Source organism: Lynx canadensis, chromosome B1, assembly GCF_007474595.2.
Source record: "Lynx canadensis isolate LIC74 chromosome B1, mLynCan4.pri.v2, whole genome shotgun sequence".
Taxonomy (NCBI): domain Eukaryota; kingdom Metazoa; phylum Chordata; class Mammalia; order Carnivora; family Felidae; genus Lynx; species Lynx canadensis.
The window spans coordinates 55,209,779-55,224,224 of record NC_044306.2 but is presented as its reverse complement, the minus strand read 5'-3'; the positions used below and the strand labels follow the sequence as shown (position 1 = coordinate 55,224,224).

The 14,446-nt window shown below is 36.3% G+C and overlaps 1 protein-coding gene across 1 annotated transcript in view; it reads left to right on the top strand.

Annotated features, from left to right (window-relative positions):
• GALNT7 (polypeptide N-acetylgalactosaminyltransferase 7) overlaps window positions 1-9,490 on the top strand; it is a 149,029-nt gene extending 139,539 nt beyond the window's left edge. The window contains exons 10-12 of the mRNA XM_030312753.1: window positions 2,438-2,536; window positions 3,636-3,762; window positions 7,072-9,490. Coding sequence (XP_030168613.1) covers window positions 2,438-2,536; window positions 3,636-3,734 — 198 coding nt within the window. The 3' untranslated portion in view covers window positions 3,735-3,762; window positions 7,072-9,490. The remainder of the gene's footprint in view (window positions 1-2,437; window positions 2,537-3,635; window positions 3,763-7,071) is intronic.
• Window positions 9,491-14,446: the final 4,956 nt, after the last annotated feature.

The following is a 14,446-nucleotide window of genomic DNA, read 5'->3' as shown; positions in this document are numbered from 1 at the left end:
GAGCCTAATGCTGCTGCCTCATGGGTATATTAAACATGCCATGAACTTTCAAACTTATGTATCATTGTGTAATTAAGTATTCAACAAATAGTGGTCAAGGGCCTACTATGCACCAGTCACTCTTGTAGACATAAGACAAGCAGGTCCCTTCATCAGGTCTTTCCCCTTGGGGGGAAAAAGACAACAAAGGGAAACAAAGAAGATAATGACAGATGGTGGTAAGGCCCTCAAAGAAAATAAACAGGTGACGGTCAAGAGAATTTAGGGACAGATTAAGGAAGCCACCTTTGAAGAGGTGACATTTAATCTGAAATCTGAGTGATCAACCAGAGAGCCAGGAGGGAGTGTTCCAAGTAAAGAAAGGTGAGTTGAAGGCTCTGAGTCAGGAAATGCTTTGCCTTTTTGATAATCAGAAAAGAAGAGATTAATGAGGAGGGAGGCCTTTATCCTATAGGTATGGGAAGCCGTGGGAGGGTTTTGAGCAGGTAACATAAGTTGACTGATGCCTTGCTTTTTAATCACCCTGTTGTGAGGATTTAGAGTAGAAACAAGGATGCCAATTAGGAAACTAGTAGAGTAGTTCTGGTAAGAAATGACGATGGTGGCTGAGACGAGGATGTCAAAAATGGAACAGAGACAAGCCGACAAATGCAAGGTACATAATTCATCTGGAGGCAGATCGCTGACAGACGGGTATGTGAAGGATAAGGGCCAAGATGACTAGTTGTGTTTTTTATTTGAGTAGCCTGATTCAGTGGCAGCTGAGATTGGGATGCTGATGGAGGGGATGAGGGGGAAGCGTGGGGGAATAGCAAGTTCTTTATTGGCTTTCTGATTGTGGGAAGTGCCTACTGGACATCCAGGTGCGGCTGTCAAGTAGATAACAGACTACGTGATATTGAAGCCCAGAAAAGAGGCAATGTACATTTGGAGCCATCAGCGGGTAGATTGTCTCATGCAACTGAATGAACTCACCTAGGGAGAAAACAGAGATGGATGAAAGAAGATGGGATGCATCCCTAAGGAATCCTGACGTTAGAGTTTGGAATAAAAGAAACCGACACTTACGCTGTGCACATCTTGATTAATACGTACCTCCCCATACTCTTTATTTCATCTCTATGTTCTATCATAGCATATTATAGCAACCTGTGTTACCTTCTCAATGAGAATCTGCCTGCCGTCCCCCAAACACCCTTAGCCACCACCTTTAACTTGATCTTCTTTTTCTTTTCCCCCATGGCACTTACTGCTTCCAAACGTGTTTATGTTTTTTGCTTATAGTCTCTTTCCCTACCTAGAATGTAAGTTCGCTGGGGCGAGGACCTTTTATCTCTTTTGCTCACTGGTGTATCAGAGCCTGCCACATGCCTGACACAGTAGTCACTTAATATTTGATGAACAGATAAAGACATGAGTGAATGGATAGATGAAATTTTCTGTTCTCCCTTTAGAAGTTCACCCCCAAATATAGCTTCACTCTAACCCCTATCCCCATCCTGGCCCCTGTACCTTACACCTCACTTCTCAGCATTCCTTCCATTTTGCAAGGTAAACCCCTACCCTTTAGACCGCATGTCTCCTTGAGGCAGTCTTTAGAGTTCCTCCAGGCAGGGCAAGAGCCCTCCTTTTTTCACATGCCCAACCCTCCATCCTGATGACACTTAGCCTCAGTCTCTCACGGACATGAGGGTCCTGGACCATGACTTGATTCTCCTTGTATCTGCTAAAGCACTCATCATCATAAGTGCTCAGTGAATATTTGCTGAAAGAATAAAACATTTTTTTTAACATTTTATCCAAACTATAGTAATTTATACTTGAGATACGAATATAGTATTTCCAAGAAAGGAAAAAGGTGATTTTTACACAAAATGTGCGTCCCAAAGATGATCCCCTGTGTTTGCTTCTCACCTACGTTATTCATTGTCAGGGAAAAGTCTCACTGCCTGGCCCATTTGCCATAATCTTTGCTCCCTAGGCCCCTTGGAGACAGCTGCCAAAATTGTCACAGAGCCATTTGGAAGAGTTCCCTTACATATTCAATTCTGGGCCAGTGTCTCTTACCACTGAGGTAATAGGTAACTGTACTCTATTTGCTTCTCATCCACATGAATCAGCATGAATCTGGAATTGTATTTAATGATATCTTTTTAATTTCTTTCCTCTGTGGTATTTTATCAAAATCTATAGACCAGTGCCCATAGTTGGGATGAGCCCATTCCAGTGTTGACTTCAAGATCATAAACGATTTCAGAGGTGACTGGTATGCTGTAAACTACTCAAAGACTGATAGTACCGTCAAAACCTGGCATTACACACACCCAGATTTCCACCGTGAACAGCAGTATTTAGCATGAAACCCTCTTACTCTGAAGCTAGAGTGCATTACAGCTAACCTGTTGCCTGCTCTTTGGCTCTTTGTTCATTTTTGTAGATCAGAGGCCTTGAAACTGTTTACTGCATTGATAGCATGGGGAAAACAAATGGAGGCTTTGTTGAACTAGGACCCTGCCACCGGATGGGAGGGAATCAGGTAAATAACCATATTTCTATGTTTTTATAGGTCTGCTGCATTGGAGCAGAATGTCTTCCTGATCACGGGGCTTAGTTTGCTTTTTAATTTGATAATTTTGTTTGGGTAAAGTAAAACATTCTATAAAAAAAAAAAATTGACAGTGCTAAAACATTTATTTAGATGAGGAGGATGACAGCATTATTGGTTTTCACAGAACCAATCTGAACCTAGAATTTATGTCTGATATAAGAGATTAGAATATACTCCTGTGTGAGTATAGAATCATGTAAGCCAACCCTCTGAACAATTTTATTTGCAAATATTTTCAGTATTCCACATTTCCCCCTTATAAGCTAGGATGTTACTGCCAGTAAGTATATTTCACTAATATATTTTATTTCCTTATATGGGTATTGTTCTTGTCTCTGACTTAGACTGTGAAATGTCATCAGCTCTGTTTCTACTTTTTCATCTGCTTACATTGTTGGTACATAATAAATATGTGTTAATGACCCATTCTATATCCAAGAGGCTAAAGAACATAATCCTTTAGGTGTTAATAGGAGTCTTCGTTAATATCAAAATGAATATAGTTCTTCTCTCTGGACTTAAAATTCTGAACATACAGAAAAATTATAGAAAAGTAAGATAGTCACTGAATTTAATTTTAAGTTTGTCTTTCTTTTTCTTTCTTTCTTTTCTTTCTTTCTTTTCCTTTCTTTCTTTCTTCTTCTTCTTTTTCCTTTTTTCCTTTCTTTCCTTTCTTTTTCTTCTTTCCTCTTTCTTTTTTCCTTCTTCCTTCTTTCCTTTCTTTCCTTTCTTTCTTTTCTTTTTTCTTCTTTTCCTTTCTTTTTTTTCTTTTTCTTTCTTTCTTTTTCTTTCCTTTTTCCTTTCTTCTTCTTTCTTTTCCTTTCTTTCCCTTTCTTTCCTTTCTTTTTTCTCTTTCTTTCTCTGCCCTGGCTGGCTCAGTCAGTGCAGCATGAGAGCTTGTCTCGGGGTTGTGAGTTTGAGCCCCGCGTTGGTTGTAGAGATTACTTAACAGTAAATCTTTAAAATAAACTAATGTAGTTAGAAGAGAAAGTGCCTCTGTTACTTTATTCTTTTTTTTTTTTAATAGCTTTTTCGAATCAACGAAGCTAACCAACTTATGCAATATGACCAGTGTTTGACAAAGGGGCTGATGGATCAAAATTATGATTACACACCTGTAATCTAAAGAATTTAAGGAATGCAAGTACTTCAAGGTACTTGTGCGTTTCAACTCCTGAAATGATATTATTTTGATTTCATTTTAATAACATCTACCATACGAAATTTAGATGTATAATCTTAAAACCTGCATTCAGGTGACTTGCATTTCCCTCTAGTTAGTCATTTGTTTCCTGAGCATTGAGTGACTCCTGTTCCATAATGAAGCATCACTTTCATTCTCTGTATAACGTCCTGTAATGAGGTCACAGAATGTCTATGAAGACCCAGTGCTAATTTCAGTAACACGGAAAAATCTGTTCTGTGAGGCAGTAATCACCATTGTTCTAATATCGAAATCTTATTTGTTAAATCTAAAGGAGTCATTCATTAAAGTAAAATTATTTAAAAATTACATATGTAATTGAAATTATATGTATATAAAATCTTTTAAAATATTGCATTTATATTTCATGTTGTCCAGCAGGTGGAGATAGAGACAAACAAATAACACTTGGAAATCTGGGCCTTCGTGACCTCTCTTTATTAGCGTTATTTGCTAAACACAACTGGATAAATATTGCCTATTGCTTGCTTAAAGGTCATGTTTAGTTATTCACTTGACACTGCAGGAGCAGTTTTGCTCTTTCACCTGTGAATAGTCAAAGCTCTTTGCCAAGTTGAAGATTCCAACATATTAATGGATTGATGTATAATTTTCAGAGTCTAGACTTGACTACATCAATTTATTGAGAAACACAAAGTTGGGAAAGCTGCCCAAACCAAAAGAATCTGGCAACTCTCAACTTCATTTGCTCATTTAGTAGTTGTTATCGTACCATGTCTGTTAGGCAAGCCCTTATTTGCTATGTAGTGACGGTATTATGACCCAGCTTAATTTCCCAGTTATCATCATTCCCAGATAATTACCATGAAGTGGTAAGTATATGTCAGTTGCTGATTTTTTCTTATACAAGTTAGGAAGGAGAACATGAACATAAATCGTGAAGAACAGAGCATTTGTTTCCACAAGATGAATAATAGCAATAAATGATAGGGTATTAGTAAAATGGTATTAGTAAAATAGTAAAAGAAGGCTCTAGCAGACCAGAAACTACCATCCAAAAGTAGTTTAATGGATAAAAAATGGAATGTATATATTTTAGGTTAACAAAGAAGAGATTAATAGGAGGAATTATTTCTGACAAGTTTCATATAGGAAGTATTATTGTTCCAGGTCTTGAGATATAAAAAGGCTTTTCATGGAGGATAAATAAGAAGACTGGGTGAACAAAGGCATGGAGTAAAACTGTAGAAAACTCTAGGGATCATGTTTAGTTTGGTATCCCTAAATTGGAGTCCACATGAAAGAACATTGAACTTCATTTTGTAAGTTTTGGAAAACAGTTGACATTATTTGAGGAACACAATGATAGGAAACAGTGGATACTTATAGGAAAATAATTCTAGAAACATTGTGCAAAGCATGGACTGATAAGCAGATCAGCTCAGTCAGCAGTTCTCAAGCTTTCTGATCTCTAGATTCCCTCTACACTCTTGAAAATTGAGACCCCCACACACACGCAGATTTTATTTATCTAGGTTGTAACTAACAATATCTTCTGGATTGCAAATAAACCTGACAAATTTTGTAAGTATGTATTTTTGTTGTATTTGTATGTATGTTTTCATTCATGTAAAAGTAATAACCCTACTACATATTCATATAAACAATTTGAATGACAAATTACAGTTTTTCAACAAAGAAGAATGGCATTGTTTTATAGTTTTTCAAATCCCTTTAAATGTCTGGCTTAATAGAAGACAGCTGAATTCTCATATTGTTTCTACCTTCAATTTGATGTGATATATCATTTTAGTTGAAGTATATATGAGGAAAATCAGACTCAAACATGCAGCTGGAGAAGAGAGGGTTCATTTAGTAGGCTTTTCAGGTCATTGTAGCTGTTCTTTGATGCCACCCCACAACTAGATAAGTGGTAGTTTTCTTAAAAATCATTTGCAGTATAGACTCTGAAACCATGTCAGTGAACATTTTGCCCTATATTACATTAAAATCTATTTACCCATGTCTGTTTTTGTAATATCATGCATGCACTGCTTGTTTGGAAAATATTGATTCACCAAGTTATGTAGGTCTTCCATATGTTGACACATTTCATCATACAGTATCAAAAAAAAAATCACAGATACAACCACTGATTTCATGGTAAAGCCGTCAAGTTCATGGTGGTGGGTACACGTTTTCCACAACTCTAATTTTTGCTTAAACCTCAAATTCTATCAGTGGCAACAAATACTGTCAGATGTGTTGTTTTTTAAGTGACAGGCTTACTTCATTGTCCAGAAAATGTCTACCCAGTCCCAAGTTTGAATAATCACAGTTTGTCTAGAGTTTTCCTTTCAGGTCAAAATGACATTACATGAAAAAAGCAGCTAGTTGGACACTCAGGTCAAACAAGTGCCCACATGTTTCCCTTTTCCTTCAGGATAACCATTGCACTTCACTATATGCCTATGCCTATATGCATATGCCTATGCCTTCACTATATGCTTTATGCCTATTTTCCATTTCAGCTCAGAATATTTTTAAAAGTATACTCAAGGGTCAAGATTGAATAAACTTAGTCATTTTACTGTTTCATCATTAGACATCCTGAAGTAAAACTAGCATTTTCTTTTTTAGCTTTGGATGTATGGCCATGAATAAGGACTACTGCAACACTTATGTCACTGCTTGATTTATGCTAAGGCCCCAGCACTTATGCCTGCCATTGCTTTTGCACCATCAGTATCAATGTTAGTGCAGTGAAAAAGGCAAATAGGGTCTTTGTGTTATTATGAAAATAGTTTTGACCTTACGGGCCCAGTCTTAGTCTGAGGACTACAGTATGCGAAGCCCTGAGTTATATTGAAGAAATGCACAATAGATGATGAGGGCTAAACTAAGGCATATGCAGTGCGTGTGGGAAAGGAGATAGATCAGAGACTTTGCAACTATCAGTCCTCAATTGCTGCTACAAACAGAATGAATGAAGGAAAGTGTAGCATGAAAGGCCTCTGTCCTGAGGACACGAAGGATAGTTTTGTCATTAGCCAGGATGGGAACTGAAGAAGTTTGTATACCATTGAATTTATGGTACCAGCAGTACATTATGACTTAACAGTAAAAGGACTTAGAAGACTGACAATCAGGAAAACTCCAAAGTCTGAGGTATGTTTAGCTTAAGCCTGTCCAATTTTCTAGAACCATCTCCTTGTGAAAGCCAGGTAATGACTTCTTCTAATGTCAGTGATATCAAAAAAAGTGCACATTTAAAACTCCTTTCTCCTTTGTTTTCCAGAACCAGCACAGATTTACTCACATTCCTTCAGGAAAGTGCTTAGATCGCTCAGACATCCTACATCAAGTGTTCATCTCCAATTGTGACTCCAGTAAAATGACTCAAAAGTGGGAAATGAATAACATCCATAGTGTTTAGAAAGAATAAAAGAAACCAATAACCTACCTACTGACACATAAATTTATACAGGACTGAAAACCGCCTGAAACCTGCTGCAACTATTATTAACTCTGTACAGCTCCAAACCCAGAACCTCCTGATCAGTTTGAAGGATGTTGATAAACTGTGATTTTACAATAACATTATCATCTGCAGTTACTGTTTACAAAACTGCTTTTACCTTAAACTTTGTAGATGTTTACATCTTTTTTGTTTTGTTTTAAGATGATGTTGGTAATTTGTGCATTTAGCTCTGTTTTAATTAGAACAGAGTTAAAAGCATTGTTGTCTTCTTTGGGATTACACTCAGGGGTCTGAAAGGCAGTTTGATTTTTTTTTTCTTTAACACACTTGAAAAAAGGTTGGAGTAACCAGACTTTCATATATAACTTGGTGATTATCAACCTGTTGTGTCTTTATTTAATTTTACATCTTTATGAAGCACTGCCACAGGTTCTTAGCCAAGGTGGCCTTCCTTCACAGTCATGCTGCTTTTTTGAAAGGTGAATTTCAACACATTTAGTGCCTCTTTCATTTCTCAGTATATATTTCAAGAGCTTTTGATGAAATTTTTAGGATGGTATTGATGGAATTGTCATCTGTATGAGGAATACTTTTATTACTCAGAAATGAATTTACATGCTACCATTTGCTCTGAAATTGAATGTTGTGCGGCTTGAGAAAGAAAAGACAGTATGGAACATCCCAAGGCTATTTCATAGGGTTGAAGATTGTATGGCATTGACTTCCTTACATGCTGGCATTCCCAATGCTCTCTGTTGATACTGATTCCCAAGATCAGTCAAGAGGGTCTACCAACTAGAGAAAAATTGTCCACTGACATCTGGGATTTACTTTTCCCCAGTACCTGTCACTATAGAAAACTATAAGTAATTCTCAGTTTCGAAATCTTGAAATATGGGGGTAACAAAAATAACAAACACCACTGTAAACACATCAGAGTTTCATTCTGACCAAGGTAAGAATTTCCAAGCCCTTTTTAGATTAAGCCTTACAAAAACTCCTGTGCATTATTAACCTAAGCTGTGCAACCTATGAAGCCAAGAGTGAATGGATGTTTCATGTATATCTTCATCCAAATGAAATTCCCTACACATTTTTTAAATTAAAATCTATTTAAAAATACAGTTCATTAACAAATATGAACTTCTGTTAGGTTAGGTTTTGGTTCTCTAGTGTTTCTTAATTTTTTTTAGGAAGCCTATTCCTATTAGTATTTCTCCAGTGAAAAAGAAGACTTGTTTGGATTTAAACATTTATTAAGATAGGACTTACTATAGGAAAACCAAACAGTGCAAGTGGTCAATTCAGTTTTAATTTCTAAAGTCTTTTGTTACCCAAAAGATTAAAATGCTACATTGAGTTTAAAAAAAAAAAAAAGAAAGAAAGAAAAAAAGGATGAAGTGGGGAATGGCAAGTAAATTAAGCATTTTGATCCTGTAATCATGATATCATTACAATGAAAGGAATTTCACAAACTACTGCCAGAGGGAACTATTTTTAATTACAGCTTAAAAAAGGAAAGAAGAAAAGCCTACAGAGTTCTTTCTTCCAAGCTTAGCTCTTAAATTTAGAGAGTCAGATTTAAACATCCTGAACGGAATTTTATTTATAATTTTGAATTGTCAATTTGTATTTTGCTACTGATCTGTGATCAACCATTTTAACTTTCATTCATCTCTAGGGATGTTTAAAAAGGAATACATTTATATGCTTATATAATTGCAAAATAAATCAACTATAAAAAGGAAACTAAGACAATTGGTACTTCAATTACTTGTATCTCTGCAAATAGGCTCCATTTTCCTTGTGAATAGATATAAACCTTGCTAACTATGCATAGGCTCAGAAAGGTGGCACTAAACTGTGCATTGTAAATTTTAAATGGGTACTTTGTGCAATTCGTTATACTCTATGAAAATGATTCTATATATGAAATCAGAAAACTGTACCAACATGAACAACATCAGAAAGCTGCTGCCATAGGACTATTTTCTACTGTAGGCTGCTTGGAAATAATTCCCATATCCTTGCTTTGTAAGTTGATAATATCACTATGCATTTCTACACATTTTATAAATTTGATTTATGCAGATTTTGCTACACTGTATGTTTCTGTAGAAATTGTATAAATATTCAAATTTTATTAGGGATAAAATTTGAGAAGTTTATGTATATCTTAATTCTGGGTTTGCTTGTTTTTTAGGTGAGAAAAAAATAAAATACTGTTTTTAATCCATGTTTTTTTTCAGTATTCGTAATCATTTCTAAATCCAAACACTGCATGTTTGAAATAATTATTTTATTGTTTACCAGATACACTAACATAATAGCTAAAATATATACCATAGTTATATGTTGACTGTGTGCTTGAATGTTGGTTATAATTCTGCTTATAATGTGCTTAGAATACACGGAGCTTACCTATCTGTAGGAAAGAAACAAAGGTTTATTTTCGCCTCTGGTTGCCCTATGTATAGCAGTTTTTTTGTTTTTTTTTTTAAAGTCACTTACCCAGGGTGCCTGGGTGGTTCAGTCAGTTAAGCGTCCAACTTTGGCTCAGGTCATGATCTCGCGATTTGTGGGTTCAAGCCCCACATCGGGCTCTGTGCTGACAGCTCAAGAGCCTGGAGCCTGCTTCGGATTCTGTGTCCCCCTTTCTCTCTGCCCCTCTCCCACTGTGCTGTTGCTCTCGCTCTCAAAAATAAATAAAAAATATTTTAAAATTAAAAACAAAAATCACTTATCCAATTATAAAAAACCCCAGCAACATCTATCTTTCTGGCAGTGTTTCTGTTATCTGATTGCTATTGAAAGTTAAACCATTTTCTTTAAGTCAAAACTCTTTGCAACGTGACCGATAAGTGAGTATAGACAGAAGTGAAGCCTACCAAAAAATAGGCCATAGGACCTTTTGCACAACAGGCGACATCTCAAAAGAGGATGTGGCTGCTCACATTCCAGTAAGTCGTAGAGTTCATTTGGGAAACTTTCTCTCAATTGACTTGGCTATTGTCACGTCCTCTAATTCTCAGCTGCTATACCATAGAAATTTTAAAAAGTCACATTGGACCAGACTGGAGTTAATGGGGGTTCATTTATTTTTTCAGAAACAGTCTCCTGGGATCTGGAATATATTTCATTCTGGACAGAATGTAATCGAAAAAAAAAATCCACTTATAATTCAATGGAAAAACATGACAGATATTTGACCTGAGCCAGATACCTAGTAGGCCAGGTCATTTGGGTACGTGAAAATTAATCCATGTGAAAGCAGATTTAAAAAGTACCCAGCACTATGAAAATGCATATCGTTCATCAGCATTGGTTGCAGGAAAATGGACAGAAGTCAGAGAATGATTTTTTGGACCGCTATTCCTGGAATTGAGGTTAAAGGAAGGACTGAGTCTAAACTAAATCCAATAATTGCCTTGCAATTCTCATTTTAAGATTTTGAAATGCCCATATTGACCTCACATCTGAGCTGAGGTGGTATGGGGGAGGTTCCTTATTTTCATACTAGAACGATATTACAACCTGCTCATCTGAATGAATATAGTATGATAACCAGTCTGTTTTGAATCTCTGTCCAACTACAAATTACTCATATGACCTTGGAAAATTATCTATGCCTCAATTTCCCCATTTGCAAATGGGGGAAATAACAGTGCCTATTTCAAGGAATTTATTAGGATTGTATGAACATACATAAAGTGGTTTGGACAGTTGCTGGCATACAGTCAAGGTAATATAAACAGTAGCTATTATCTGGCTTCAAGTCTTAAAATTTGTTTTTAATCAGAAGACAGCTACACTGAAAACCCTACATAAAGGCTATTTGTGTGTACCTGTGTTTCATATAGGAGCTAACATTTACACACACTTTACAAATGAAGAAATGAAGCTCACAAGTTAAGCAGCTTCTTAAATTGGGGGTAAAATGGTTTCTCAATACCGGAAAAAATGATCTTGACCTCACCTCCATGCGTAAAATGTAATTTTCAGTGGTCTAATTTAACCCTCAGATAGAACTAAGTGTGTCTTGAAGCATGTTTAGGATAATGTAGTCTTTCATTATCTTTAAATGAAAATTTCTCAGGGCACCTAGATGGCTCAGTTGGTTGAGTGTCCAACTTCAGATTAGGTCATGATCTCACGGTTCGTAGGTTCAAGCCATGCATTGGGCTCTTGCTGACAGCTCAGAACCTGGACCCTGCTTTGGATTCTGCGTCACCCTCTCTCTGCCCCTCCCCCACTTGCACTCTTTCTTATAAACATTAAAAAAATTTTTTTAATGAATGAAATTTCTCTTGGACTTTTCACATGGCCAAATAAACTCCCAACTGTATTAATGCTTAAACATAGACAAAAAAAACAAAAAAACTAAAATTTTGAGTAGAAAATACAGCTGAAAAGACTTCCATTTCTGGCCATGACATGTTTTGAGGAATTGGTTAATAGGCAGAGTATGATACTCAAGGGAAAGGAAACATGCAAGGTGAATACTAGGTTTACCATGTCTGTCTGCCTTGGAGAACTTTTGTGATCAAGGTACAGGAAAGTGGAGCACAAACAGTGGTGGTATTGCTGAGCTGAAGAGGCAAATAATAGAGTTGGGCTGCTGGGACAGCTGGAATTTACAGGGCAGGTTACTGGAGGGGAGGGACTGCACTTGAATACCAGGAGACTGGTACAGGAATTTTTAAAGCACTGCCATTTACAATAGCAAAACCTCCAAGAACAACCTAAATACCCATGAACATTACACAGCAATGAATCTGAATGAAGTAACTATAAACAAGTCAGTAAGATAATGTTAAGTGAAAAAGGCAATTCCCAAGACATCAGCAAACACTTTCGTAAAATCAAAAGCAAACGAAACAGGAAGTCACACATCTATATGTGATAGATTAAATAACTTGTCCAAGCTCAAACTTAGTATTGGAAGTCAAGGACATAAGGACATAAAGGCAAGGACATAACTCCAGTATCAGTACCTCCACCACGTGGGAGGAATTTGTTTTCCATGTAACGTTTTTCTCTCTACCTTGAGTGTCAAAAATCTCAGAAACTGGGTTCCTGAAAAATTTAAAATAGAACTACCCTATGATCCGGTAATTGCATTACTAGGTATTTACCCAGAAAAATACAAAAACACTAATTCAAACGGATAGATGCACCCCCATATTTATTGCAGCATTGACAACAGCAAAGATACAGAAGTAGCCCAAGTGGCCTTTTGTAGACAATTGGATAAAGATGTGGCACTTACATAATGGAATATTACCCAGCCATAAAAAATAATGAAACCTTGCCATTTGCAACAACATGGATAGAGCTAGAGAGTATAATGCTAAGCAAAATAAGTCAGAGAAAATACCATGTGATCTCACTCATGTGGAATTTAAGAAACAAGCAAAGGAAAAGAAATGAGAGAAACCAAGAAACACACAACAAACTGATGGTTAACAGAGGAGAGGTGGGTTAGGGGATGGGTGAAATAGGGGATGGGAAGTACATAGGGAGTACATTTATCATGATAAAAAAAAACCAAAATAAAGTGATTTGAAAAATTTCAGAACTGAACCTGATACTATTAACCATAGCAACTATATTAACCCATACCTACATGCTGTAATGTATACTTTTAGCTAATATTTATTATTTACTATGTCTTGCCACCAAGCTAAGTGTCTTAAATGTATTACCTCATTTAATCCTCCAAATTTCTTATTTTATAGATAAGGAAATTGAAAGGTTACATGACTTGTCTGATGCTATCAAACCTGTAAGAAACAGAGACCTACTCAAACTCTGAGTCCCAAGGGTAAGCTCCTCTTCCTCATAACCCTGTTTTTCCCTTTGTCTGTATTTTTTCTTTAGTAATCTGTATGCCCAACACGGGCTCAAACTCACAACCCAAAGATCAAGCATCACATGCCCAACCAAACCGAGCCAGCTAGGTGCCCCCTGTATTTTAATTTGTCCTTTATATAAGCCATTTCATCTTCATGGGAAAATGTTAAGAATCAAAGGATAACGTAACAAATATAAGTGGATTAGTGTTTTATTGTCTTACCTGATGCCCTAGGATATTATCCTAGTTGATTTCCATGTCTTCTTGAGGAAGGAGACTGGATCATTTGATATAAAGGTCATTTCCAGTTCTCAAGTTTGATGCTACATGTTGCTTAAAAGTTATTTTTCTTTTCTTTTAATGGACAATTTTGCTCCTGAGCCACTATTTCATTCCTAGGAGGAGGCTCACTGAGGGAGTCCGCACTGTAAGTCCAAAGAACAGAGAGGCCCAGGAACGAAATGGAATTCCACTAAGACCTCAGAAACAATGTCTATAGGTACCTTTACTATACGATAAGAAGCTACAGGAGTTTCCTATCAGGGTGAGAAGGGTTTCTTATACAACTACAAAACAATGCTCAGCTGGAAGGCATACATAAACTTTTATCAAGAGGCCTAACTCAATATTAGTAATAATCTTACATTTACCTATTTAATTACAGAAGTGGCAAACTGTTAACCCTTTGGTAGAATCTTACCTGTAGATGTTTTCTTTGACCCTGTTGAATTCATTGCCAACATTTAGGATTCACATTTCACTTAAAAAAAAAATCTAGATTTGTTTCCACTTGAAATTTTAGGGTATTTTGGGAATCTGACACTCTATTTCCATCCAACAACAGACTAAGTTAAACAGTAGCCGCCTCTTCTTGGGCATTTGTTTATAAATATTTATAGAAGACCTACTATGTTTCTGGCACAGGGTATCGAGCATTATACAAAAACAAAAAAAATTAATTGCCTTCATTGAGCTTACTTTCTTGTATGCTCATCACTTCACCACATCCAGCCCTTTTCCCTGTGTATGCTCTATACATCTTGCATTTCTTGCCAATATTCTTTCTCTGAAACGCCATTGTCTCCAATAGTTATCTTATGAAAACGAATCCAAAATGGTTATTTCTAGAGAGATGTTTATTTTAAAAGGATTGGATCTTATGCAGGGACCTAACAGCTCCTTTTCTTTCTTCTTGCTATTCCCCAAAAAATAAATCATTGCTGCTTGTAAAGTATTTTTAATGACATATGTGGTAATAGTCAGGTTTAAGATAATGCTGTATTTGTACTAGTATTAAGGCAAGCTTATGATTTACGACTTAGTAAATAATGCAGTTAA